The sequence below is a fragment of the Psilocybe cubensis genome, chromosome 6 (assembly GCF_017499595.1).
Source record: "Psilocybe cubensis strain MGC-MH-2018 chromosome 6, whole genome shotgun sequence".
NCBI classification, from domain to species: Eukaryota; Fungi; Basidiomycota; class Agaricomycetes; order Agaricales; family Agrocybaceae; genus Psilocybe; species Psilocybe cubensis.
This window is the reverse complement of record NC_063004.1, coordinates 2,910,557-2,938,539: the sequence shown is the minus strand read 5'-3', so window position 1 is coordinate 2,938,539 and position 27,983 is coordinate 2,910,557. Positions and strand designations below refer to the sequence as shown.

Sequence of the window (27,983 nt, the reverse complement as noted above, 5' to 3'; positions counted from 1 at the left end):
AATGCCGTTCGTTGATAAACAGCTAAACGATGGAAGCAAGGTACGTTACCCCTTCCACGAGCGCCATACGCTTATGAACCCCAATTACCCTACCACAGATCCCATCCATTGCATTTGGCTCGGGAAGCGTGAACAAGGGAAAAGATATCCACAGCTACGTAGAACAAGCCATAGACACCGGCTTTGCACACATAGACACAGCGCAGTGTATGTCAGGGTCTCGTTCCACGCTTATCCGAGTCATGCTTATCTCGCTGGTCATTAGATTACAACAATGAACAATACGTCGGCGTTGCTATCAAAGAGTCGGGGCTGTCGAGGGATGAGTTATATGTTACGTCGAAATATGGCTTTGGAAGCGTGCAGGATGCGTTTCACGGGAGCTTGAGCAAGGTGTGTTGTGTATGGTCTCGTTACGACCGTTGTTGTTCTAATGTGCACAAAAAGCTGGGGTTGAAATATCTCGACCTGTACCTCATCCACACGCCTAATGCTGTCGAGGCAGCTGGTGGATATGAAGTCGTATGGAGACAATTTGAGAAGTTCAAGGAAGATGGTTTAACCAAGTGCGCCTATTTCTCCTCGTCGCAGGCAAGCATGTTCACACGCGATATAGGAGCATTGGAGTCAGCAACTTTACTGTCCATCACCTACAACAGCTGTTGAAAATAGCCAAAATCAAACCCGCCGTTAATCAGGTCTGTGTTACGTCGTGAATTACTGCACCGATTCATCTTGACATTAGTAAAAGATACGGCTGCACCCATACAACCTGTCCGAACACGCCTCGCTCCTCGAATACCACGCCAAACACGGGATTATCACAGAGGCGTATGGAAGCCTTGCGTGCGTCTCTTTCTTCTCAATAAAGGTCGCGTAATTGATTGAAGTTGCAGTCCCATCACCACGTACCCTGGAGGGCCCGTCGACGCGCCGCTCGACAAGGCCGCGGCACGCCTTGGAATAACGCCAACGCAAGTTGTGTTTCTGTGGGTAAAAGCAAAGGGAGCAGTAATTGTCACGTAGGCCAATTTAATTTTTTCCCTTCATGCACAGATAGTCATTGCGCTTTCACAGGACGAGCTCAAGCAAGCAGCATCTGCAGGAGTACATAGCCGTAGGAGACCTTCGTGAGTCGTCGCCTCTATGTACCATTATCAATTTTAATATTTCGCAGAGGACCTGACTGCAGAAGAGGTGGCTGCGATCGATGCTGCTGGCGCACAGGGTCCACCTGGAATACTATACATTAGCACCACGGCTCGGTGGCGCGCTCTGGCCACCGTTGTTTTGGTGTTGCTCGCTGGTTGGGTGTATTTTGTAAGTGTGTACGAATTATAAAACGAAGGTTTTTTCATTTTTATGTTGTGTATCGGCAGGGGTCCTTGTGGGACATGTGCTAAATCTTTCGATTCGGGGCCTTGAGAAGGTTCGCGTCATGATATTTTTGTTATTCGGGAAGAATTTTATGTATGTATTATATATCCTTAGAACTTGATCCATGTGTCCAGTGCCTAGGAACAATTGAAACTGGCATGCATTTCCTTATTACATTTTAATTGGCCTAGCACTAACCACTGGCATATTCCTGAGAGAAGTCGTCCAGTGGGCTACCAAACGGTTCACTGAGGGGAAAGTGTACGGCGGGCGGGACAAAATTAAATGGATTTCTCAGCTCAAGCGTAGGAGGCAGATATTTCAGGTGCAGTTTTAATGAGACACCAGCATGCACAGCGTGAGCTTCTGCTAGTTCTTGAATCTCAATTTTGTCTGGTCCTTTAGCTCGATTAAAATAGATAAGGACAGACTTTAAGACGGCGACATGGGAGAGAGGGTTTAGGCGGCTCGTTATAAACTCTAGCGCCGTGGTATCGGATGCCATTGTGTCATATATTTCGAATTCTTCGAGGTGTGGAAGGAAGAGGTCCGCAGAACCATTGTAATCGGGGTTATGCTTAACAATCAACCAACTGAGGTCAAACGGATCCATTTGTTCTTCTGTCCATCTATAGTGGTAATCATGCTGGAAAGAATCCTCTTGATAGCATGAGCGGAGAATCAGCTTTGTCAAAAAGCCTGCAGATATTGTCCGGATAATGGTTCTGATCCCTGTTTGTGAAAATAGGGCCCTACAGAAAGAAAACCTCTCTAATTGGGGGTTACCGGCTGGGTAGAAATGTAGACAAAACGCACCCCACATACCACCCAATGCTGCACCTTACATGCCTTTCAAACGTATACCATACATTAGTGCTTACCATTTTAGGTTGTTAGTGGACTGTACTTAGGCCATGGACCAAATTATTGTGCGGCCGGATTTCTAGCTTGGAGCTGGAATATAATTGTGGGTAAATGGAATATTGGCTAGAGCCATATTTTGTGTCGTCAGGAGGTGGGACAATGGAATATTTCTGCCATGTGCTACAAATAATTTGAATACATAGTCCTATATGACGGTCATTGGAGTATTCTAGCCAGTAGAAATATATAGGGAGCACAAGACTATTTTATCCATGCGCCATAATAATATTACGGCTATTGCCTATAGTTAAAGGACGACACAATATTCTGGCTGCTGGCCAGAATATTGTGGCAACGGCAGAATGCCATATGCATAAAAATTCTAGCCGCTGGATGCAGTTTTACCACAGACATATAAAATCAGGCTATATGCATGATTCTGGCCATTAGACAGAAATTGAGAAAAACAAGAGTAATACAGCCGTGCGCCAGAAATATATATAGAAATCTGGCCAATAGACACAAATTGAGAAAGACAGAAATATTCTAGCCATGCGCCAGATATGACGCTTTATGCAATAGTCTAGCCGCTGGACACAAGTTTGGAACACAAGAATATTCCAGCCATGCGCCGGAAATTCGTGTATATGCAAAATTCCAGCCGCCAGACAGAAATATTCTAGCCATGCGCCAGATATGACGCTTTATGCAATAGTCTAGCCGCTGGACACAAGTTTGGAACACAAGAATATTCCAGCCATGCGCCGGAAATTTGTTCATATGCAAAATTCCGGCCGCCAGACAAAAAAATGAGAATCACGGGAATAGAGCATTCTGGCTTACAGTTGTAGTTCATGGTTAATTTGAAAGAGTTTGAGATTTACAATTGAGACTTCATGGCTATCTGGTGTGGTCAACAGTATATTGTTCTATCTATCATGTAGTTTTAATTCCAACTTTTGTATCTGGGTCCTGTTCCAAATCGAGAAATACACGCGCATATACATTACCGCTCTCTCTTGAGTCATGTAGCTGACGGCCTTTCGAATTTTGGAAATGCCACTGTTTCCGCATTCGGCAGCACTAGAGTTCAGAGCTAGAAATTCGGGGTTTTCAACACAATACGATGAAAGGAAGCATGCTTCTCCGCATTTGTGCTCTGTGGAGTGAAATATGTCAATGGTGAACAGAGTATCCTTGAAGAACTCCGGCTCACGTGACATGCAATACGGCTGTAGTGCGCATGCAAAGTCGTAAACTATAATTTTGGGCGCCTGGTTCCAACGGGTATAAATTGCAGAAAAAACATCGTTTCTCCCTTCAGCAGCACGGATGCAGTGGAACCCATAGCATATGCTATGTGTACACCATACACACATAATGCCACCCGTAAGTCGCTTCTTGGAATATGTTGAATAATATTTTCGGCATACATCATCTTCAATGACATCAACACTTCCGAGGTCATTTCCCATTTCGTATGGCAGATTTGGATATGAAGGTCGTTCGCGAATCTGAGGCATAGAATAGCAGCATCCAGTCTACAAAATATTAATTTCTGAACATTTGAAACACAAATCAGCTTACCAAAATCCAGTCTTCTTTGACTGTTGAGGGCATGGTTGGCTTGTTCGGATGATCATGGACTTTCAAGAGTGAATATGCCGTACTAGATCTGATGTAAAGCCATTTGCAGATCTCCAAGAGGTCATTTGATAACCTTCCCAGATGGAGTTCATGTTTGGCCATACGGTGAAGCGAGGGAATGTGCCTGAGAAGACTGAGATTATGTTGGACAGGGTTGTGAATGAATCGACGCAGGTTATCCAACACATTGTAAGCCACAAGTTGCAGTATATTCTCATCTGATGAGAGCTGTTGTAGATTTCTCAGAAATTAAATTATAAACTTGAGCACAAACTCGCACCTGAATGAAAAACTTGGAGTATGCTTCGGTCATATTTTGCTTTGATAACACCACCTTTAATCCGTGATGCACATTGAATAGGCCACCAAGACCAACATTTATCTCTGTCAGCTGCGACACTAGATCCGGGATTTTTACCATCCTTTCAACCAACTTTTTATTTCGCTCATACTCCGGAGTACCTTCAGGGATGGTTTCGCCCGACAGTAGGCTGAGTGACGGTCCAATCAAGACAAATCTAATAAGAAGTCGGGTGTGTCGGCTTGGAATTGGCTGTAAGTTGGAAATGGGCCTGACATTGCTTCGTGTAACGGAGAATTCTCCCAGAGTTGTTGGTGGGTGAAGTGATGGAAGTAGATTGCGTCGACTGAAGGCTACAGAAACGCCATCCCAGATTGTTGCATCGGGACTTGGGCCACACTCTGGACACATCATATCGTTAGAGAACTCCACCAATCGGATATAAGAGAACCATGCTGAACGAAACAATTTTTCATTGGAAAAAGGGATTTTTGAACCGCGTGTTTGATATCTGCGGGATACCGTTTGAACCCAAGAGACAAAGGGTGTTTCAGAAGATGAAAATGCACTGGTATAGTCGTCTAGGAGCTCGTGCGTAAAGAGGCTTGTATTGTTGAAATTAAACACACCCAAGTTGCTGCATTCCGGTCCAATAAAGCGATGTTTGCACTGTCTGCATTTCTGCAACATTATGCTTGCTGTAAATGCACTTGTTAATGTGTAGACAGTGCATGTGCGTGTAAATGTGGATTCAAATGGATTAAACTTCTCTCGTGGGTTTGAACAGGAGCATGAATCGTTCTCAGCAAGCAGGAACAATGAGGGAGGAACATCCATAGTTATCCGAGGAGGTGCATTCCGATCAGATGCAATGCGTGCCCATATAGGTGGTGGAAGCGAAATATAGGATACTGATGATATGATCCCTGCTAACTGACGAACAGGTGTATCTTAGATATTATTATTAAGTATCCAAACAGAATATAATTAAATCAATGTACGTACCTCCAAATTCTACTGTACCATTTGAACTATTTATGCTTTCATCTCGTGCTTCACAGTCTCCTTGAAGATATTGTTGGAGGGCATGACGAGCCAAAGCAATATGTGTGCACAATACTGCACCAAGATCACGATTGCATTTCCAGGTACCCGTACCAGAATCCTCTCCAAGATGCTCTACAATAGCTCGGTTCTTGATTGTCGGATACCGAGTTCCAGAAGGAGTTGAAAATATATTGTAGAAGTGTCCATCGATGATACTTTCACCCCGAGAGAAAAGAAAAGTCAAGTTTTCATTGTCTAGATAATCAATAATGAAACATCTGAATGCTATGTGAAAAGATTTGGGTGACCGTACCATTGAATTGTCTATCCGACAAGAGAGTCTGAGATTCACTGCTTGCCGATTTTCCAATGAGAAACCGAGAATGGAAACACTCTGTTGCCCGCCCATATGTGCCTGGGCACAGACATACGGCATTTTTAATGCCATTGATTTCCATGCATAGTGCATGATACCACATTTTCTGTTGGTATAACATATAGGTTAGTTGTGTAGAGTAGTCATGTAATATGCAATGATTTGTATAACTCACTGTAGGCTGGCATTTTTTGGCATTCCATCCATTCACCACAAACAAACAATCCGTCAATTGGAACATGCCACATTCTTCAGCCGATACAGCATTTAAAAATGTAGCATAATCCGAGTCTTCGTCTGGAATGTGTTCTTGATCACCCATTTCAAGAGGCTTGTGTAAATCAAATACATTGATGCTTGTTGGACTAGCTGGGATGGAATCCCTGACTTGGTCCATACTGTCAGGAGATGCCAGTGCGTTCAAAAAGGTGGTATCATTGTTGTGAGTGTGTTTTTTCTGTCGCTTGGCTTGCACAACTTGATTTTTGACAACTCGCTTTTTCCGCCGAGGAGTAATAATAGGAGAATCAGTCTCTCCAATAGGTGCATATTGAATTGGTGGAGGTGAATCTTGGGGGGCAGCATATACAATGGGGGGGGGTGAGTCGCTCATGGATTTAACAAATATTCATTGAGTGCAGCACACAAATGTCATGATCATGACATAGAAATTTTTTCCTAGCGCCTGAATGGAATCTGTCCTAAAGCCTGAAACTGAAGGCGCTCCAAATATTCTGCTTTCTGCCAAATTCCTAATTTTTCTGTGGCCATAATTATCTTGTATATAAACCAAGCTCAATGCCACGTAGCATCAGTTTACTTCTTGTCTTTTGCCATCATACCCGCTCACAATCAAAATGGCGCGAAGCTCAAAGCTTCAGAAGGTAAGCCTTTAGGTTTTTAAAATTAACTACATGCTTATGCTATACACGGATATATAGAAGCAGTCTTTGAGCAATACCGGTGATCGAGTGCAGACACGGTCATCTGCAGCTATGCAAAGTGTATGATACATTTTTAATTCGTTCAATGTGTCTCTCTAACTATCTGCAATTTAGCCTCGCAGTGACCAGCAGCGCCAGCCCCAGAAGTGCACCAAGTGTCCGGGCAGGCCGCTCAGGTCTCAATGTGCTCATACACGTAAGGGAAAGGAGTATATTGCCCAGCATGCTGCTGAACTGGTGCGCTTTCTCTTTTTGTATAGTTGTCTTACTAGGCTAATCTACACCATGGCTTTAAAGGCTCTTTCTAATCCTTTGCCGTCAACCTCAAACCATTCACCATCCTTGTCTGACCCCTTCACATCGATCTCGGCCTCTGAGCATCATTGTCCTAGGGATACTTCTACTTCTACTCCCTCAACGCCAGCTACACCATCTCCTCGTCCTGTCACTGTTCTTACCAGTCACGATCTTGCACATCTGTCTTTAAGATCGACCGGAAGTTCAATGTCGTCTTCACAATCTGGTTCGTCAGCTTCAGCTCGGGTTGCTCCAAATCGTACCAGCGCAAGGAATCCATACAATGGCTATGTGGATGGTGCCTATCGTGGTACCGAGGTCTATCGTATGTCAGTTTGCTTTATTCTACTAAATTGCAAGTTAACTTGTTCTAGAAATTGTTTGTGGGCATCGTCTTCCCTCTCCAATATCCGACAATACTCGTGCTGTCAAAAAATTCACAAATGCCATTAATTCCATCATTGAAAAGGTATGGTCCACACAAACATATATTCAGTCTTATATTTCTAATGTATTGGTATTTCTAGTGTGAGGATATCTCCCGTGAAACGGCCTGCTGGTTATTTATTGGGGCGCAGCATTCAACTGCCCGCGGAGGTGCCATTAGTTATGCCTCTCCTCGTCTTTGGAGGGATGCTGCAGCCCAGGTTGGAAATATTGGAACTCAATTCTCATCACTCACACGAAATTTGATTAATGCTCGCACACAGGAAAATGTTGAGCTTCAGCGCCAACTAGATGAGTCTCGTCGACAGAATGAAGAGATATCCCTACAGTTACAGGCAGTCAATCAATCCCAGAAGGAGTTGGATAGAGAGCTACGTCGATACAAGAGTAGATACAATCTAGATTCCTAATTCAATTGATTTCGACATATGTTTCTGCTTGAATTTATAAACTTGTTAACTCATTTTGAGCCCCATAAGTGAGCCAAGTCAATAATTGGTACTCAGAGGCACGGAGAACACAGAAACCCAAGCCATTCTTATCAGAAATCTGATGCACGGCTAGAATACTAAAACCAAAACCATTCTTAGCTGCTCAAAATCATTCTTATCAGAAGATAGAAATTAACCGAAAACATTCTTATCAGAACAATATTCAGGTACAAAATTATTCTACAACATGATGTCAAGCTTGGATACAAACTGCGCCAGTCCAAAGCATTTGGTGTCCTCAATATCAACACATTTGAGTATGATGAGCTCATCTTGAAGGTCATGATGCGTAAAAGGGATGCTGGGGTCAAAATAAATCCATCTATGCTCATCTTCGGACACGCGTATGGCCCTCAAAAGCTCCATCTCCGGTACACGGGTCATATGGCAGATATGACTGTCTTGAATGTAGCTTGGCAAATGCTGAATGGAATTTGTTCGGAAGTGCCACATGAGGGGCAAATCGGGGGTTTGCTATGTCCAAGAAAATAATCATATCAAAAGACTGGACGTGGTTACATAGGCTTCAGGCTTACCGATGCATAGATATATGCCTTAATATATGGCATCCTCCGGCAGTGGTCTCTTGGGCACTCGGGGTTTCCACAGATGTGATTTTCATAGAAGGACATGGCAGCACGCGTCTTGAACATACTCAATGCTAGTCAGGCATCTTTTTATGTATTTCGGAATAAATTAGCCATGTGGTTGCCTACCAAGCTTGTGGACACTGACCTTAATATTATCCAATATTCTAGACGTTCTAATCTCACATTTTGACAAAGTCCACTATTAGCGCCACACGGCTAGCTCGGATCAACAGCAATTATCGGGATTTCCCCGGTGGTGCCGATTGATGGGATCTGTCAGGTCTAGACCATTTGGCTTATATCAGCATGTGCTGGAACATTTGACTTACATCAGCACATGGTCTGTGCACTCTGGCCAACATTCCCCAAACATGCGCCTCGGAAATAGAACTTGGCAGTCAAAGTCGTATACTAAGGGTCACATACATTTGACGCACTCACCATCATACGTATCAGAGTAAGTCCGTCTAGTTACAGTACTAAACAAGGTCACATACTTAAAAAATACCCTACCTGGTCGCATACAGATAGCTTTGTGGTCACATACACCGTTATACTTGTGCAGTTCATGTCGCATATGGTAAGGTTAATGCTGTTTCTCTAATACTAGCCTCATATTATCTATTAGTAGAATGACCTACATGTCTATAGATATAGGTTAGTGCTGCTCCCGTAGTATAGATATTGTAAACACAAATTGAAGTAATTGAACCATACTGGTCGGATGTGGCTAGTTCCGCGTGAGCGCTTAATGGACACTCTTGGTAGAATTGACATCTTGCTTCTTCATCTCACCTTGATTCATAGCTAACTACCTTTTGAAATGGATACATCAGCTCTTTCTATTGCAAAAAATGTCTCCCGCAAAGTAGGCCCAGATGGATTAACAAAACAACAAAGATATTTAGAAAAGTAAGTACAGATTTATGAATCTCTGCGCTTCGCTTGTTCATTTTTTCTGGAGAAACCGTCAAAAAATAAATGAAAAAAATGCCATGAGAAATCGCATTTGTCGGCAGAAAGAGTATATAAACATATAATATGTACAGCTAGAAACTAACTATTACCTTAGGAAAATTTTGAAGCAAGAAGAGGCCGAGATACAGAAGGCTCTCAGCATCGACGACACTATGAACCAGCTATTGGAGCCATTAGTTCCAAATCCAAGTCCGTCATTTGAAGCTTTAGCTCAACAGCCTAGACAAGCAGAAGTTCTTAGTGAGTGTTTGTTTAATTAAGAACTGTATCAGTTCTCTACTAAATATTTTACTATCAAAATAGAAATGTTTACTGAAAGGTCGACACAAACTGACAATCAGATAGAAAAGTCTATTGAAACCAACAATAGTAAGTCAATCTCATTGGGAAAATGTGTATTGGATTAATCCTAACAACTCTAAAGATATCGAAAGCAAAGACAAGAGTTATTATACCTCTCAAGAATATTATCTATCTCAAGAATTTGAAGACTTGATGCACGAGAAGCTCATGACGCTGGAACGTCTGGATCGTGCAAAGAAGGCCGACAAGGCTTATGAAAAGGTCATTGACGAGTACGATGATTTTTATCAGGCCCTCAAACAGCGATGGACTATCCATTCAGGCTGGAGCCACTCACGACGCTTCAAAGGGAGTCGGTTGGAAGAAAAATGCAGGCTCCTTCAAGATGCACTACAAGAGGCCGACGAACTCAATTCTAATGTATTGCAAGAAACTCCTCCAAATACTCCGGAATGGTTTGAAACATTTGTCCAGCTTCGAGAAATTGTAGGAAAGCGGGGACATCTACAGGTAGTTTACCACACCCTTATGGATACAGTTTAGAAAATGCAAGTTAGGTTCATTATTTATGCACTTGAGCAGACACGTAGTCAATAACTAGTCTACACATTCTGGCAATATCTACATTGAGCTAAATATGTCTCAGGAGTGTGCTTAATGCATATATTCTGCGAACCAGACACTTGTACTACCTCACCAGCATCCAAGAGCTGCAGAAACTTGTCTACAGCATCGGCCCAAGTCTCCATAACCCGTGTTTGCGACCCACGAATTCCCTGTATGTTCAAATTCACAATAGAACCTTGGGGACGACTAAACCAGCGGTAAGCAACAGATATATTAAAGTCAAAGGCATCTAGACTCACTATGCCGACGAAAATATGCCTGGTTCACGACCTACAATCACCAACGTCCAAACTCCCGCTTCTGGAGTCGCTTTGGCAATAGAAAATATTTTAGTAAATTGAAAAACATGGGTAAAATAGACATACAAAGGTCATTATGACGAAATCCAGGACAGAAAGATAAGTCCTGACGACCCAGCACTGTGCGAACAGGCGGAATAACCTCTACCACCTCACCACGCTCCAAAGCGGAATAAAAATGGGCCTTTGCAATGGATTCCGAGGGACAAAAAAGGCCATGGCCACCAGATATTCCTGTGTAGTTTTGAAGTGCCTCAGAACTAAGATCCGTACGTTTAAGCATTATACAGTGATACAAACGTGATGACATACCGTCCTTGAATGACGCCAGGACTGCGACCTACAACAACACTATACCATCGTGCTGGTTCAGGTGGAAGAAAATGGCCAGGGCAAAAACAAGTCGTTGCAGGACCACATTTACAGTCTAAAGATAAGAGTTAGTATAAAGAACTAATGCACCATGTAACAAGTGCTTGCCAGAGTTGAGGAGTGAAAGAAGTTTCTCCATCTCAGGGAGAGAAAAACAAGTACATCCTATGCCAGAATAATTTAATTAGTACATTGGTTTCATAACGGTCAACGGCCAACAGATTCACGTACTGCTTTTCGAAACCTGGGACATGTTGAACAAATGAAGGAGAGGCAATGTGGGGACGGGTTTGGAATGGGTTATTTGGCTTACCAGGGTACATGTTTTAATTCGGTGGTTTGGTCCCTCCAGCCGATTATTTCTACAAATGGGGATGATATATATGTTTTCTGATGGATTCATAGTGGACACACAAATGTCCATACATCGTGAGGTCAGATGGACTTCTGAAAAGGCATGGCGTCCGATATGTCGCACAGATATTTACTCGGAGGCCACACGGCATCAAACAAGAATTCCTATAGCAGCAGGGCCACATACTTGAATTTTTTCTAAGCGCAGTTTTTGTTGGGTTTACTTTGCCTTTACGTCGCACAGCCGGACTTACCTCATTTACTTTGCATTTACGTCGCACAGCCAAAACTTTCTGGTACTCTGCCTTCACGTCGCACCTCTAGAAATTGAATCTTCTTTGTTAATTTGCCATTACATCCCACCGCCAGATTGATGGAGTCAGAAAAATGTATGCACTCCATAGATACATATTGTATGAGGGATTAAATAATATTTTCAGCGATTGAAGTGGCTCGTAACAGATTAGATACTGCCACCATCGCCTGGCACGCCATTCATAAGAAGCGGAAAGAGCTTCGGCCTCAAAACTGGGAAGACATTTATCAAGAGTTCAAAGACGCCAAAAAAGCTCTCCAAGCTCTCGTCAAAGGTATGTAGAATATATACTGTTATACTGCGCATTTGCTTACCAGAATAATAACCTTCTAAGATGTCCATAGCAAGGAAATCAAGCAAGAATCACTAGACAAACTTCCAGATACCGCGGCATCAAGGATTGTAGTACCACCAGGATTATCAGAGGCTTCTTCAACTCATCCCATTGACGTTGAAAAAACTGAGGTACGAGAGGTCAATTACGCCTATAATCACTTGTTTTTGACGTGTATTTGAATATTCAAAGTCTACACCAAGCACTTCTACGAATATTGTGTCAGCGGCTATTACCCAGCAGCCTCTAAGTACATCTTTCACAACCAAAGGTGCTTCTTTAGTAGTGAACACAAAACTTGGTGTCCAGGCGGTTCGGAATGTGCTTAATACCCTTCCATTGGTTCAAAACGCGCCCATAACACCTCAGATGGTTCCAGAAGCGTTGAACAACCAAATTGCGCATGGAAATCTACTAGCATCCGCAACAGAAGCCACTGGCACAATGCTACCTACCACCACGCTTCAGACACCTCAAGCCGCTCGTAGCGAGCCACCAGAGTCTACACCAGCGCCTCTTACTCTGCAGACACCTCAAGCCGCTCGTAGCGAGCCACCAGAGTCTACACCAGCGCTTCCTACTCTGCAGACACCTCAAGCCGCTCGTAGCGAGCCACCAGAGTCTACACCAGCGCCCGTTACTCCTCAAACACCTCAAGCTGCTCATAGTGAGCCACCAGAGTCCACACGAGCACCTCTTACCCTTCAAACATCTCAAGCCACTCATAGCGAGCCACCACAGTCTACACCAGCGCTTTCTACTCTTCACACACCTCAAGCCACTCATAGCGAGCCATCAGCATTCGTTCCAGAGCCTACTACCTTGCTCAAGCCTATGAAGACGCTTTCTGGACCTGTTGGCACGATGCTGACTACTGGCATGCCTCAGACATCTCTAACTGCTCAAAGCAAGTCACCGGCATCTCCACTAGCTCTTTCTACCTTGTTCAAGCCCGACGACATGCTTTCTAGAACAGCAGGTACTTTGAGAACAAATGATGGACCAAGATTAATGGATATTGATATGGAGGTATGTATTCTAATGCTTCAATCTGTATCTCAAACGGTATAAACTCAATAACTTTGTAGTCTAACTCTGATGAAAATTCTATGCGGCTCATGAAAGATTTGGCTATATTCGATATTCCTATTGACCCAGTCCTTCTGGGAAATGACCATAAAGACGTATCGCAGCAAGATTCAAAGCAAAGCGAGGTAATGTTCTTTCTTGATATTTGTGCATCCTCTTTTCTGACTCAATGTGCAAACAGATAGCACATCAGTAAATCCGGATTTTCGGAGGTAACTCAACGTATTGTCCTGCCAACCGGATGTAGCATCAAAGTGGGCTGTAGACAGTATAGCGTCATGTGTCATCGGCGGGATGCTCCGTTGAGCTCTGTAGCATTCCAACATTACTACTGCGAGCTTTGGATTTTCCTAGCTATCTCTATGTACGATTCCAGACTTAGGAGAGTTTGATGTCCAATGTGATTGGTCTCAGTAAAGCTCTTCAATCATATCAAGCAATAAAATGTACATTTTTAAAGGCAATTAAGTGTCTATTTACAATGTAGTATCTTGACCCTATTAATGATCCTGACATTCTCGTATGAGATCCTGCCCATTACTAAGAAAGTGTAGAAACAAAGTAGTTATCACTGTGACTCACCTCTACCGTTCGAATATGAATCTGGCCGTTGGCTATAATGGACATCCCTTGGGTCAATATGTGCTCGGGGCTGCCTGAGTCTGCATCCCGAAGTGTCTCCTCCTAGTTATCTTAAGCAAGAGTATCAACTTGAAACTTGAAGAAACAGAAAACTCACGGCTCGTGCTTTGAGCCACTGGTCACCCTCGGTAATCTTGGCTTTAGCCAACGATAGTAACCTTGGGTCCAGGGTGGTCCAGTTAATTTCGTTGAAAAGGGCCAGGATGGCCAGTATCAGCCTGTTCTCGGTCAAAAGGACCATTTTTTGGGTCTGCTCAACTAACTGAGCCATTTCCAAGTCGTATTGCTGTCTTTGAGAAGCAAGTGAGGCGGCCTCTGGGAAAGTTGTAGGATGTATTAGATCTGGGAAAGTAGGGGCCAATACTTCTGCTTCGATTCGTAAAATTTCCTCATAGCTGATGATTTGCATGGTGTGTGATACGCTCACTTTGTCGTAGTTGGAATTCAAGCTGAAAACAAACTTCGCGGGTATAAAAATTCTTCAGGGGTTCTGTATACGTAAAACAAAGTTCTATAGATTTTTCTAGGCTAGTCTAAGAAGATGCCTATCTAACTGAATGCGGGAGGAGCGCGCGTAGTGGTGGCAAGCAAAAGAGTGATTATTGAGAATGCGTACTACATGGCGCGGTCGTGAAAGTTGAAACTTATTGAGACTATGTGGCAGTTGCAGCACTCTCACCAAAGGCGCATTTGCCGACCCAGAGTCGCCATTGCAAGGCTTGTGCGAGGGCACGTTCGCAGCGACCAATTTCACGAGGTGGGAGACCAGATAACCTTGCCCAAGCACGGTTAGAATAACACTTTTCTTGTGAAAATTTGGAGGCCAGGATGAGGGATGCCAGAAAGGCTCTACGGGGACACAGGAGGGGAGATGGCAAAGAAAGGGTGGTGGAAAGAGGAGCCGTTGAGACCTGCACATCTACGCTGGACAGAGAGTCTTGTGGATAGATGCACGATTCAGCCAGATCTTGTGAACCAGAATCGGCAACACGGAATGTTTGCATAGAATTGTCAATGAAATTATTGATGATGTTGATCTTGCCGGAGTTCTCAAGAGCAGTAAGCTCAGCATCCATCGCCAGCTCTTCTGGGGTAGCTTTCTGAATACTGCTTTTGGGCTGAGCATAAGAGCGAATGCCGATGTTTTCCTCTTGCAAAATCTGTGGGACCTTGGGACGAATGGATTCTAGATAACATAGTGCTATCTGCAGTACGTTTTTAGATGTCCTTGAGTGGCGAAGGACTTTATAAACAAAAGACTTGAGGGGTAATATCTGATCGGATTTGGTGCCCGAGGCAAGCAAGAGGGTCGGGGAAGGGTTATGGCCGGATACGGAGGGATGACTGTTGTGTGGATGTATTGGATGTGTATGAGACGCTATGGATTGCAAATCGGAAGAGATCTGCTTGGAAGTTGGACGGGAATGAGTAGGAGGAAAAGAGCTACCCCCTACTTTGGCGGGGGGTAGGAACACGGAAGGAATATCCTGAGGGTGCCAGATCTCGGACAAGGTGCTGACAGCTTGATCTGCAATGGAATTTAAAAAATAAAGTGAGTATCTCCGGCAAGGTGGGCGCTAATTGAGGACAGGACGGACCGGCAAGCCTTGAAAAAAATTTTTGTTTAGAAGAAGAGGCGCTCTGGGAAGAATCCTTTGGAATTTGCGCAGTGGTGGGTGGAATAGATGAGTGAGAACAACTTGATTCTGCAGAAATGAGACGGATGGAGGGGTATTCAGTAGGTAATGATACAGAGGCATGGCAGGTATGGATTGTGGGAGAGAGGCCAATGCTTTCCTCTTGCAAATTTTGGGAACCTTGGGACGAATGGCTTCGAGATAACATAGTGCTGTCTGCAGTATGTTTCCAGATGTCCTCAATCCTCAAAGGACTTCAGTGGGTAGAAATAGGGAGGGAATGTCTTGAGGGCGCCAGATCTCAGATAAGGTGCTGACAGCTTAATCTGCAATGGAATTGAAAAAATAAAGTGAGTATCTCCGGCAAGATGGGCGCTAATTGAGGACAGGACGGACCGACAAGACTGGAGGCGAATTTTTGTTTAGAGGAAGAGGCACTCTGGGAAGAATCCTTTGGAGTTTGGGCGGTGGTGAGCGGAAGATGAGCGAGAACGACTTGATTCTGCAGAGATGAGATGGATGGAGGGATATGCAGTAGGTGACGATGATACAGTGTGAGAAAGCGGGACTGGTGAGAAGCGGCTGTTGATATTGATCCGAGTCGTCTTTGTGTACAACGAGGCCGGCGTGTTGGGTGATAATTTGAGTGGCAATGTGCATTAGGGATTGAAAACTTTGTGGGTTTCCTGAGGTGGATATGTTATGATGACAGGGCCAAATAGAGTTCTTTGTCAAAATATTTGTTTAATCGGAACTCGGTGCTAGTGGAATGACTGTTATGTGTAGTAAGGCTTCGCCTTGCCTTCTCGCCCATCTGAGGGACCAGATCAACCAGGGAGCGTATTTGATTCAATGGTAAAATTCCACCCATAATGGTGTTATCTGTACGTTGACTTCGTTTTAATTTATACATGCCGGTTATTGGCTCTGGGTAAGGTCCACGGATCGCAGAACCTAGAGACTGTGGCTGATTTAAAACCTCAAAACGTTGGACGTATGCGAGAAATCTTCCAGTAATATCGGGAGACACAGTACTGGGTGTCTCTCCGACAATGCGAAAAATAATACGAATGTCGACGACAGAATGGCCTACAATATTGGCTGGTCAACGGGGTTCGGAAAAAAGTCACAAAGAAGTACTACCTTGAAGCCCGCTGCGAGGCCACTCCTCAGATTCATCCACGTTTATGATTGCTGAATCGAAGTATCCAAAAGGATGTTTGTTAGATGGCGGATATGCATTAAGTGTGACTGCCTCCAGGATCTCATGAGGGTATTGGTACGCAGTCGACTGTATACGGACCTTATGCCATACCTCAAGTTTTGAATACGGCAACGGACAACCGGGAGGAGAAACACGCCTGCCAGTTATCCCCTTGATGTGATAACCTCGAGAATTGGTCTGTCTCGGATTTGATTCCTTATTGATGAGTGACACATAATCGGCAATTGCTGGTCGTAGGTCGGGAATTTTAAAAATGCTCGCAACCTCGTCGATATGCAATCTTTTGGAACTAGCATCCCTAGATAAATGGGCAACAACGTTTTTGCTGCAAGAAAATGTTCTGTAGGGGACTGGGCCTTCCAATACGCCACGCTCATAGAGACTAGCTTTGTAGAAGTAATCCACAATGCGATTGGACTTTGCTGATTGAAAGGTTGTCATCGGCATGATTGTTGAAAGAAGTTCTGACGTTGTGTCCATCACAACCTCGCCGTTTTCCTCCCCCTCATCCCCCTCCTCCTGCTCCTCCTCATCCGTAATTGTTGCAGAGTGTATAGCCCGAAAATCAATCCTCATTTCTCGTATAGCTGTAAACAAATCGAAATTGCGCAATTTGTCACGACGATCAAGGTATCGACAAACTTGAGGCTCGTATCTTTGATTATTGCTGGAACTGGAAGGGGCTTTGACCACCTCGATATGTGCATGCTCTGTCGTGTCTGCAGACCATTGGATTGCACATCCATTTAGTCTAATTGCGTGTACTACACTTTGCAAAAACTCGAGTTTTGGAATATAGAAATTATCGATTGGGTTGTTTTTTTTACCTCGACGTGCTCCCGCGTCAAGGATGGCTTGTTTATTGGCATGGAAATCTTGCAGTGCCTGCTCAATTCTGAGACACATTGCCTCGGAGATTGTTTGAGATTGTGCGAGATACCGAAAGTCCATCAGAGACCGGATGGCTAAGATAAAGGGTGTACTGACTGTGTCTGCAATGAGAGCAACAATGTATCGCTGAACGTCCCGATGTTCCCTACCGGTCACTTGTTTCAAGGAAGAAATCCCTTCCTTGAAGTGTCGGAAACCAGTGCGGTGCTGTAAAATCGAAAATCGAAAATCCAATTCGGAACCTCCGACTGCAGCAATGCACCATTTTGCATCATGATCCCAGAACATCTTGTGCCAGTGATGAAGGGGTTCAGGCGTAAGGAATGCAGAAGGATCAGACAAGGGCCAATCTCTCCAAAACGGTAGGTGAACCCCATTGAGACGGTGCTTTTTGCTTTCTTTTAGATATGGTTCGAGATGATTAGGGGGCTTAACATTGTTGATGGCCATGATGGTGTTGATTGTATGATCTGCAGTTCGGGAAGGGTGGCGAAAGGAATCCCCAAACGTCTCGTATTGTGCCAACGTCACAGAGGATGTGGATCCTGCGACGCAAGCCGCCAGAGCAGATTCTGGAGTATCAACGATAAGGGCAGCAAGCGGTGTAAAGCAGAAACGATTATTCCCCAATGCATCTGCCATGGTGGTTCCCACCCTCGCAGTTTGTTTGACCGATTCTAGAGCAATGTCCATGCACTGGTGATATAGCCGTGCTGCCATCATCCCATTCACAGCTTTGGAGCGATGAAGAAACTTTGGTATGGGAAGAAGAACAAAAAGAAGGAATAAATGATTTGACGATTTGTTTCTAACGTTCATCATTATGTTGGCAATGCTGATAAGGCCAGGGTAGGCGACACGGCCTCCGGTCATGTTGGAAATGTTGGTTTTATCCGTGGAAATAATAGGAGGTACAAGTGTTGCTCCTTTTGGGAGCTGGTCCTTGGGAACCTTGTTATACTGTCGTCAAACTTGGACAAAGGCATTGCTACTAACCTGCATAAAATGCGCAATGTCACCGCTAAACCACTCAGTGTATACCCGCATCATCTCGTTGCACTTGTCGAAGAGCTTGAATGGGCTAAAGTGCATGCTATCTTGGAGCAAGGGACTGATGAGAAGCGCCTTGATACATTCCAATCCATCGCGGTAAAAAAGCGTTAGCTGATTTTTGCTTGGTATTTCTGGTATGATCGTTTGACTCTTCCACTGCGGACCAGAGGGAAGGATCTCTGCCCGGTTGCGTAGATCTTTTGCCGACTTGTAGGACAAGTTGAGTTTTTTTATCTATACGGGATCGACTCAGCTGAAATAAATAATGATGGGAATGTACGCTCAATTACCAGTTCAAGTTTCAAAAAATCATTCAGCATTCCTACGCTCATGTCAGAGCGAAGTAGGAACAGGGAGAGCTCCCATTCATCTTTCGAGGCAAAAGGATAGTACAAATTTTCTGCCCGCTGGGGTTCGAATTGATCCTGTTTGAGCTGATCCATGAATGTAAGGCCTGTTCCAAATGCTCTTCCAGCCCCGTTATAATCCTCCTTCACGTACGGATAGTTGTATTTTGATGCCTTGGGGGGTGGGTCATCTTCCATCTCTGATGACGCGCCAAGAAAATTGTCGATATAGTCCACTTCCATAAAATTACCAATTTCGGGAGAAGGGTCTCGAGATACGGGGGTTGCTGATCTAGATGTAGAGCTTGAACGATTGGACTGAAAATGCATAACGTTCTCATATTGAAAACGACATGCCGATTTTGGTTGATTGATGTGATTTTGGACATCTGCATGCTTAGCGAATGGCTTGTTGCATCGAGGACAACGCACACAGATTTCCTGAGTTCTCTTGCCCTTGCCCTTTCCCATGTTGAAACAACGACTCATACAAAAGCGAAGATACGAAAAAAAAACTGATAATGTAATGTTCAGTAACGTGCAGTGGGTCTATAAATGTTATCTGATTATGTCTCCGTTAATACAAACAAATTTCACATGGGTTAGTATTCAACCAATCCGTAGTACAATCCAAGGAGGGCTTCGGAAGAGCTTTACTGTATATACGCACCAGAACAAAGACACTAACACATTTTTTGAAGTGGGTGGAAGAAGCATCAACAAACGTAAGTTAGTTGATTTCATTGACCTTGATGATAAATTCAAACGCACAGCAGTTACAGTAAAGCCAGAAGCTTTCATCCCAGCGAGAATTTGCGTATTGGTCTGGCGATACGAGCAGCACACAACTACAGATAATAAAACAATCGTCATTATGTTACAGGACATACACGCCTTTCAGTACTAAATAAAACATGGCATGTATGTAAATCAAGATGTGTGTCAATGTGTTGTACAATATCAAAGTCGCCGTCGTTTAGAAGGCGGAACAGACTCTGATTCTGATGAAGAGATAAGCATTTGCGACGTAAAGGCATAATCGAACACACGTACTCGGATTTGTGCTCTCCAGCTTGACTTTCATGCCATCCAGATACAGTTTATCCCTCACACTCGTACCAAGTTCCAGAATCTCCTTGGGAGTTCCTAGTTTGTGACGTGGTTAGTGAATATCCAAAGGCAGACACTGGTCCACCTACTCAATTGCGTTGAGGAATCCGCACAGGCATCACAGTCAATGAGAGTGATTACGGGTAACTTGAGCATCTTTGGGACCGAGGAACGAGGAAGCTGGTCGATACTGCGACATATAACCTTGTTCAATTCTCCGCTGCAGACGCCCTGAAGCTGGACAAAAAGCAAACTGGTGTCGGTACAGCAAGGGGCACCACCAATGTTGTTATGTTTGGCTTCTGCGTCGTAGGCTAGAATCATACGGGCATAGCGGCAAAGTATCATTTCATGGAACTTTTCTGTCGCCATGATATTTTGTGCATCCTTGTTTTTGTCCGTCTCAATCATGTAGTGGATGGACTTCGTGCGATAACATAGCCACTCTAGAATAGCCAAGGCTTCGCCACGGGCAAAGATGCACGCCTTGCGCTCTTCGTCGCTCAGGCTGTTGGTATCCCACCGCATCCATGCGTCTAACTGTGCCGAAGTCTTGGTGGAGAACATCTGATCGGGATTTCGATAGGTCTCGTAGTCGAGCGCATTTGCCAAGATCATGCACACGCACAGAGCTATCAAGCTCGAGTATCCGGACTGCGTACTGTAGAATGGGACATGGTACATTTCATAAAAATCTGAGAGAAAATAGAAGAAAAGAATCAGATATCTTGTAGGAAACGGTAAAAAACCTCATACCTTCTGGGTCGCTGTCACCTTCAACCAAAACCTTGTAGAACCAATGTATGGTTTGCTGCAGGAAAAATCGGGACGTTGAATGATTCGTATTTGTTGCCCTGTATCCAGCGGTAAAACAGTGAATGATTCCTGTCAGGGTTTCTTCGAAGGAAGTGGAGGAGTAAAAATGTCCGCCACGGCAAACCACTGAGGAGATAGAATACGCCATATGTAGAGTATTCGGTCTCATGAAGCTGTTTTTCAAAGTAGCGTCAATATAATCAAATGGGTAGGACATTCAAAAATCACATACAGTTCTGACTGGTTATCGAGAACAATCGCCTCGTAAATCCAGTCTTGGTGGTGCGTTTCCCCGTAATCCAGCTTGTCTCCCAGAAATACACGGCGGTCAGAAGAAAGGTCAACATCCAACCGTCTGGGATACATGATAATCCACAGCTTCAGTCCATGAAGAGGTTGGATGAAGGAACAGAAACCATTGGCATCGATATGGATATCTGAAAATGCCCCCTCTGTAGCTACGAGTCCCCATGACATATCACCAAATGGGACGGGGGTACTATACTTCCAGCTACCAGATGTAGCCCGAAGAGCAGCCGCCTCAGTACTCAAGTCAAAAGAGTGAGCGCCTGCATGAGGTAAAGGGATGTCGAGGGCATTGAGGATCTTTCCTCTTTTGCCTTTCATCCTCGCTGCTTCCATGACCTGAGAGAGGGACCCACGCTTAATCCTCTCGATGGGGTTAGACGACATGGTCGACATATCTGTTACGGCCATTAGCATGAGACGCAGAAAGAAAAATCAAAACATCGAAGAGGAAACACACCTTGGATTGACCTGGTGCTCGTCATATCACCCATATGGCGACGTACCTGGCTGTAGAACTCGTCGGAGCAAGTTGAAATAGACTCCTCTTGAGAAGGAGACATAAGGACGACGTTCCTTTCAGAGAAAGACTCCATCAGATACATGGATTTCGTGGTGCTGCGGTCGAATACCGCAAAACATGATTCTTCGGGACGTGCTATGTGCAATGGAACTCCATCGACGTAGTCACTCTCGACCAATTCCAGAACCCTTTCAACACGATCCACGTCGGCTTGACTCTTGTTTGGAGAATAAATAAATGACGAAAAAATCAATATCGAGAATGACTTACATGGGCAACAACGCAGAAACTTTTAAGTTGGCCACGACCGTTGTAGGTGGACCAAACTTTGGTGCCATACACCTTCTCCGGAGTGCTGACGACATCAAGGGTGGTGTTGCTGTCGTACAGATCGACATCAATACACAGGTCGTCGTCCGAATCAAATGTGTCGGTAGCCTGCGTCGGCTTGCGTTTGGGAGGCCGCTTGGAAAGGCCCTGCCGGCCCTTCCCTTTCCCTTTCTGAGAGGAGTCAGCCGTGGTGTTTTTGCTCCTGTTTATCTGGGAAACAGGAGGAATCCTCAAAATAAGAGGAGCAGGAGGTGCGTTCTCCCCCTCCTTTTCGCCTTGGCTGTCTTCCAATGTATTCCTCTCCATGTCTGAGGAATCATTGTTTTGCTCTGGGCCTACCCCCTCTCCATCGACCGACATTCTGTCCTCCTGGACTGGTGGAACATCCCCTTGCCCCTGCTTCTCGGTCTCATTGTCCGACGAACTGTCGTCTGGCCTTTCCTCCTCACCATCTTCTGACATTCGGTTCTCCTCGTCGGGTCGTTCTCCGTCTTGCCCCTGCTTTTCGCCCTCGTGAACTTCCGACATACGATTTGCCTCGTCAGAAGACCCTTCAGCTCCTTGTCCAGCCCCGCCATCTCCCAAATTTTCTGGACCATTGGTATGTGGACCATCCTCCATTTGATGGTCGACATCAGCTTGCTCCGGATCGACGTTCATCTCACAATCCCCTGCAGATGAGGGCCCAGTATTCTCAGTCTGAAGTAGACCAGATCCAATATCATCACTCCGCGGCAAACCAGGTTGCTCGTCCGTGGGCACATCCTTGCCAGCCACCGAAGATGTGTCTTCCGGAGGCTGTATATCTGAGGTAGGGACCATATTGTCCCCGTTCTCCTGTTGACCCATGCTGACATCCTTGCCAGCCACTGAAGACGTGTCTTCCGGAGGCTGTATATTTGAGGTAGGGACCGTATTGTCCCCGTTCTCCCGTTGACCCATGCTGACCATTTCCGTCGTGTCCACTTCGTGATCATCGTCACCCTCCGCGTCTGCGTCGGACCCTTCACAGGTGGTTTTTTCACCATGATGGGAAACGGTCTGAAGTTGAGCTGTTTTAAACGGATTTAAATCATGTAATTGACGCAGACTTTGCTTATAACTTACCGTGTGGTTCAGTGCTGCGCCTTGCTAGGTTAGAATTTGCTGTAACCTCGGCGCTGCTCGTTGACGCTGGCCAATTATTAGTTTAAATTGTTATTTTGTTACAGTACGTAGAACACACATATGAAAAAGTGAAACGCGGGATCTTGTGCAATTACCCGCTCGCATTCCATCCAGCAGTCTGAGATAACAAGTTTATATAAGGCTGACTGGATGTCGCAATTTTGCGCTGCAATGATTTTCCAAATTTCCATCTCCACTTCACGCAGAACACGGGGGCGACAATTACCGAGCGCTTTTGAGGCCTAAAGGAGTGCGTTAATCCAAGTTAAACTGGGAGGATGTGGATACACCTACTTTAAGCAGCTGCTCCCGGTCACATTTCTTAGAATACCAAGATTTATTCACAAAAAGAAGGATGGGGGATATGAAAAGGGCGACATGCAGAGGAATTTTTAAATGAGATGGCGTGACCTCTGAGAGGAACAACGCAGCATCAGGATGGCCGCTTGCACTAGGGTATGTTGAGCAGATTGTATCAATGAATAGAGGAAAGAAAACTTACTAGAGATTTGCAAGAGTAGCCGTGTCCGTTGGAATGTCTGGTAGAACGTGTTCATCGTCCTTCATACCGCGCATTCCTGACAAGATTTGGTAGTGTAGCGAGGCGCAGTACACATTCCCGATTATTTTCCCCACAACACCCTTGAAGTGGTTACGCGCCAGACAGAGTAATAGCGTTGATTCCGAGGGCCCGCCCTGGGTGAAAGCGGATGACGGCGTGTCACTGATAGAAGGGGTGTTGATGTTTCTGTGCGACTTAGAGTCGGCTCTGAGGATGCGCTTCCTGGCAGAGCAGAGCATTGCCGGCCAGTCCTTCAAGTCATCTACAAGCTACAATAATTGTTTGAAAATTAAGAATTAACATTGAGTGACTTCATGATCGCATACCTTGAACCGTGAAAATATTTCCTTAGTTCCTGTGCTGGCCTGTATTTCATTCAGGGGCACGGTCACCGGCAACGATGGTCCAAAGGCTGCTGGCCACAACGCTACGAGATTGAGTAGACGGTATGCTGCAAATAAGCTACCCGCCTGCTCCCATGTAGCCGAGGTTACGCAGGGTGTCTCTACGATGCTGTTCTGAAGGGCAGCCAAGCTTTGCCTATACTTGATGGCCGCTCGCATGCTCGATGATGAAACATCGTAATTCAAAAAGGTGAAGTCCTCATATCGTCGGAGGAAATCCACCATCCTCTACAGAAACTTGATATTAGTACCATAAATGGCAATCCAATTAAGACCTACGCGGAGTGGGTGCGACTCTGGCAACATGTTTTCCAGAGTCTGACGAACGACCTGCGTTTCGAAGGGAAACGCCAGAATTTCTTCAGCTTGGAGTCGGGCAACGGGGGAAATCTTCTGGGCTTGCACTACAAAACTTCAACGTCTCACCCTGCATTCTATTTCTTTGGGTACTTACTTTTTTTTGTGTGTTTTTTTCTGGTGTCTCAAATTTTCAACTAGATGAATTTTAACTGAACGAAAACTATTATAGAGTGTCTAGAGTATTGTCTATGTCTATTTTATTAGAATGTATGTTAAATCTATGGGGAGGGGTACTACGCTATGACGAACGGAAAGAAAAACAATCAAGTTGGAAACACGCTATTTCCGGAGCGATTCTTTAGGGTAGGTTTCCCGTCCTGAAGTCACGAGTTGGTTAAAAAAACGCCCCCTTACATCAGCCGCATCACCGTGATGCGGCTGATGTAAGGGGGCGTTTTTTTAACCAACTCGTGACTTCAGGACGGGAAACCTACCCTAAAGAATCGCTCCGGAAATAGCGTGTTTCTCACCATATGTTTTCTCTTTCCGTTCATCATAGCGTCTTATCATAGTAATAGGTTGTGTAGTATCTAAAAATAAATTATCACAAGTTAAGATGATAAATTAAGTGAGATGAACATCGATTAACAGTCTTTAAGACCCACAATGTCTAGTTATAAACGCAGACGACTTGACAGCCTAGGCAACCGCACAGTGTGTACTAATCCAACCCTCCATCTAATCACTAACTTCAGGGAAATTTAATTATGATCTCAAAAAATCAGGACATTAATCCCTTCATAGACATTGAAGCAGCGGTTTCCGATGATGATGAAAGTTCGGAAGAGCTTGATTATGAAGGGGGCCAACTACGTATGTTCCAATAATTTACATATATTCTGCTCAATATGTACTGATGCTAATGGGTTCTGACATACAGTGAATGATAACGATGAATACTCTGAGGATGAGGAACGTGTTGCACACTCTCGGCTATATCATGCCATGCAAAATACAGATAACGCTGATGAATGGAGCGATTTGTTGCCCATGCTTCTGCCTTCACGCATGAAAATTCGTCCTGACAATGATATAGAGCCATCTAGTTCACGAGAACTTATACAGAAATATGGCAATCCCCAACCAGGAGGACTTGGTGATAATAATTATATGCCTTCCGCGACTGATATCATGTATGAAATAGGTTGCAAGGTACGCAAAAATAATATAAGTCTTCAGTCAGCATTTATTGATCACCTTACGAGTGATAGGTTGGACGCGAAGAGGCCGTCGCTTTCAAAATTATGCAGATGTCAACGAACCCTACATTTCCCATCATCCTTGCCCGGTCTGTCTTCGCTCAATCCTCAATTCCTGGGAGAATCTACGTCGAGGCGCCATCAATGCAACATGCGCATACGTTAGCCTGCCTCGTTAGAGAGCTTAATCCGACACATTTAGTTAGGCTATCCTCGGAGAGATGTATGGAGATCCTATCTCATCCCCCACCCTCACGCCCTGAAGACCAATCGTGGGTCAAGGTTGCTGGAAAGCGTAAGGCTTGGACGACCTACGCAAATGCTACCGGCCTTGTGTTCACATTCCAGGGTCGGAAAAGTGTTGTTCTTATCCCCAGACCTCCGGACAACATCAAGAAATCGCACCTCGACAGGATATTCCAGGATGGATTTATTATCACGGATTTCGACGCCATCGATCTCAAATATCTTTCCAATGTCCTCCCAACATCGTCCGAGTTGGAGCAATTTCGCGAGTGTCCATTTGTAACGACGGAGACCTTAGCGCAAGCCTCGAAAGCCATCTCCATGACTCGACTGAAACGATATGATCGAGTCAAAATTATTGGTGGAGAATACTTAGGTCTTTTTGGAACGGTCAAGAGTGTTTCTGACGCTGAGGTGGAAGTGCACATCCCCTCCCAAGGTATAACACAAGCAGTTGCACTACACGATCTACGTGCAGCTTTCCAGATAGGCGATAGTGTTGAAGTCGTTGAAGGGGATCACAAAGATCTCCATGGATGGGTGTCAGACTTTGATGGAAGATCTGTTTGTATTATCGCCCCAGAGCACGAACGCGAAGTAGGTGAACTGTCATTCTCTTTGTCTCAGTAGTGTTCAACACATTTTTCAGGTCATTGTGCCCATCCACACAGTCATATTCTACGTCCCCCCTGCCCATGCTACTCTTCGCCCGCGAAAGCGTCATTCGTCAAAGCTTGGAGAAAGAGACCACAACGACGTCTATATAGGTTTGAGTGTCATCGTTGTCGGGAATAATACATTCAAGGGGTACTATGGCATCGTTAAAAGCACTACCCCCGACGGCTTTGCAGACGTTGAGCTGGAAGCTCGTAACCAGAGGGTGGAACGTATTAAAATATCACATTTAATTATACAGTATGTGGTTTCACTTGATTCGTTGACTGTCAGGTGCTTACTGACATTGTTTCAAGCAACCGAGAACATATAAATTCCGCTCAAGACCCCGGGCCTTCTGGTGGAGCAACTCCAATGCCGTCCACAGTAGCAAGTTTTCTGTCTCCTGCATGGAATCCGTATTCAGCAATACCTGTACACTCGGCGGTGGAAATCGCAGAACTACCCTCAACCGTCGCTCACTGGCTAGATACGAAATACGATAAGCTGAAAGGATTACGATTAAAAGTCGTAGACAAATCCAAGGGCGACCATCAAGTGGCGATGGAACTTCTCAGCCTTACCGACGATACTGCCCACCTAGCATTACTGGGACGTACACTGACATTACCGAAATCAGTGTTGTTTCCAATTCATCCTGTAAAAAAGGACGACTTCGTTACACCGCTTGAGGGCGATTCAATGGGGATTATATTCAGGATACGATCAATAGACAAGGATATTTGCGTTGTACATAAATATCCCGTTACTCGTATGAAACGCGGTGATACATTCCCAACTTTTCCGACAACATCTTTGATTCAAATCTTCCCCCCGTCCCGTGGTGTCAAAGTTGTAAATATGTAGGGTGCAGCATTACTTGTATCTCGAACACGGACTTGTAGACATATACGGGTTTTATGTCATTCTATTTAAGTGTATTTCGGCAATCAACAGTGCTAATGGTTCGTAATGTGTTGATCGTCTTGAACTTAAGCCACCACCACCACACCAAATTGTTGCCTATCTTTATCATGAACCATTCCAATAGCAACAACGCTTCGCAACCTCAAAGTCGCCGCCTCCCTAGCATACCCGAAGAGGCAGAGTTCTTCGTTTTAGGTCTATTTTCATGTTTTAATCCACCTTCCTCTAGAATCAAGGCATAGAGGCCGTTAAAAAGGCTCTTGACCAATTTCAACTCACTGAACAGAGGTGTCTAGAAGTTCAGGCAGAGCTACGTTGTTATATGGACGACATTATGCGAGCATATAAATCCAATGAAGATCTTCTGTTTGAAACCCAGCTCGAAATCGCCCGTCTACGGGTATCCCTCATTAGTCGGGGAATACCTATTCTAATGCACCCTCAGGATAATCCGCGATCATGATAGGTGCAGTCTTTTCCCCTCTGAGATGTAACTTTACTTAACTCTAAGTAGGACATGGAATCTGACTA

General features: G+C 44.7%; 9 protein-coding genes across 9 annotated transcripts; 5 read left to right on the top strand and 4 right to left on the bottom strand.

Moving 5' to 3' along the window:
* Position 1: 1 nt before the first annotated feature.
* Positions 2-1,518, top strand: JR316_0007408 (putative oxidoreductase; the record flags this gene model as incomplete). The annotated part of the gene is made up of 11 exons (XM_047893151.1): positions 2-40; positions 99-207; positions 266-393; positions 448-566; positions 617-698; positions 752-846; positions 897-1,022; positions 1,078-1,130; positions 1,178-1,324; positions 1,380-1,429; positions 1,492-1,518. The coding sequence occupies 11 exons, from the start codon at positions 2-4 to the stop codon at positions 1,516-1,518; spliced, it is 975 nt and encodes a 324-aa protein (XP_047748433.1).
* A 52-nt stretch (positions 1,519-1,570) lies between these two features.
* JR316_0007407 (uncharacterized protein) lies at positions 1,571-2,248 on the bottom strand (the record flags this gene model as incomplete). Its single annotated transcript, XM_047893150.1, has 2 exons — positions 1,571-2,129; positions 2,223-2,248. The coding sequence occupies 2 exons, from the start codon at positions 2,246-2,248 to the stop codon at positions 1,571-1,573; spliced, it is 585 nt and encodes a 194-aa protein (XP_047748432.1).
* Positions 2,249-3,170: 922 nt separating this feature from the next.
* On the bottom strand, positions 3,171-6,225 carry JR316_0007406 (uncharacterized protein; the record flags this gene model as incomplete). The annotated part of the gene is made up of 7 exons (XM_047893149.1): positions 3,171-3,597; positions 3,619-3,782; positions 3,829-4,116; positions 4,169-5,139; positions 5,195-5,491; positions 5,550-5,718; positions 5,788-6,225. 7 exons carry the CDS (start codon positions 6,223-6,225, stop codon positions 3,171-3,173), a joined length of 2,754 nt encoding a protein of 917 aa, XP_047748431.1.
* Positions 6,226-6,469: 244 nt separating this feature from the next.
* Positions 6,470-7,710, top strand: JR316_0007405 (uncharacterized protein; the record flags this gene model as incomplete). Its single annotated transcript, XM_047893148.1, has 6 exons — positions 6,470-6,496; positions 6,554-6,616; positions 6,671-6,793; positions 6,854-7,178; positions 7,228-7,322; positions 7,381-7,710. 6 exons carry the CDS (start codon positions 6,470-6,472, stop codon positions 7,708-7,710), a joined length of 963 nt encoding a protein of 320 aa, XP_047748430.1.
* Positions 7,711-9,204: 1,494 nt separating this feature from the next.
* Positions 9,205-10,205, top strand: JR316_0007404 (uncharacterized protein; the record flags this gene model as incomplete). The annotated part of the gene is made up of 4 exons (XM_047893147.1): positions 9,205-9,293; positions 9,454-9,599; positions 9,663-9,728; positions 9,784-10,205. 4 exons carry the CDS (start codon positions 9,205-9,207, stop codon positions 10,203-10,205), a joined length of 723 nt encoding a protein of 240 aa, XP_047748429.1.
* A 1,482-nt stretch (positions 10,206-11,687) lies between these two features.
* On the top strand, positions 11,688-13,249 carry JR316_0007403 (uncharacterized protein; the record flags this gene model as incomplete). Its single annotated transcript, XM_047893146.1, has 6 exons — positions 11,688-11,703; positions 11,755-11,904; positions 11,965-12,095; positions 12,157-12,993; positions 13,053-13,178; positions 13,235-13,249. The coding sequence occupies 6 exons, from the start codon at positions 11,688-11,690 to the stop codon at positions 13,247-13,249; spliced, it is 1,275 nt and encodes a 424-aa protein (XP_047748428.1).
* A 304-nt stretch (positions 13,250-13,553) lies between these two features.
* JR316_0007402 (uncharacterized protein) lies at positions 13,554-14,104 on the bottom strand (the record flags this gene model as incomplete). The annotated part of the gene is made up of 3 exons (XM_047893145.1): positions 13,554-13,583; positions 13,636-13,737; positions 13,793-14,104. The coding sequence occupies 3 exons, from the start codon at positions 14,102-14,104 to the stop codon at positions 13,554-13,556; spliced, it is 444 nt and encodes a 147-aa protein (XP_047748427.1).
* Positions 14,105-14,348: 244 nt separating this feature from the next.
* On the bottom strand, positions 14,349-24,372 carry JR316_0007401 (G1/S-specific cyclin pas1; the record flags this gene model as incomplete). Its single annotated transcript, XM_047893144.1, has 19 exons — positions 14,349-15,223; positions 16,107-16,421; positions 16,476-18,201; positions 18,262-18,408; positions 18,445-18,735; positions 18,792-19,166; positions 19,620-19,696; positions 19,902-19,994; positions 20,048-20,653; positions 20,715-20,947; positions 21,007-21,478; positions 21,541-21,820; positions 21,874-22,985; positions 23,041-23,106; positions 23,159-23,342; positions 23,395-23,551; positions 23,603-23,931; positions 23,989-24,294; positions 24,346-24,372. 19 exons carry the CDS (start codon positions 24,370-24,372, stop codon positions 14,349-14,351), a joined length of 7,671 nt encoding a protein of 2,556 aa, XP_047748426.1.
* Positions 24,373-25,032: 660 nt separating this feature from the next.
* Positions 25,033-27,392, top strand: JR316_0007400 (Transcription elongation factor SPT5; the record flags this gene model as incomplete). The annotated part of the gene is made up of 6 exons (XM_047893143.1): positions 25,033-25,080; positions 25,152-25,239; positions 25,307-25,578; positions 25,638-26,468; positions 26,521-26,786; positions 26,843-27,392. The coding sequence occupies 6 exons, from the start codon at positions 25,033-25,035 to the stop codon at positions 27,390-27,392; spliced, it is 2,055 nt and encodes a 684-aa protein (XP_047748425.1).
* Positions 27,393-27,983: the final 591 nt, after the last annotated feature.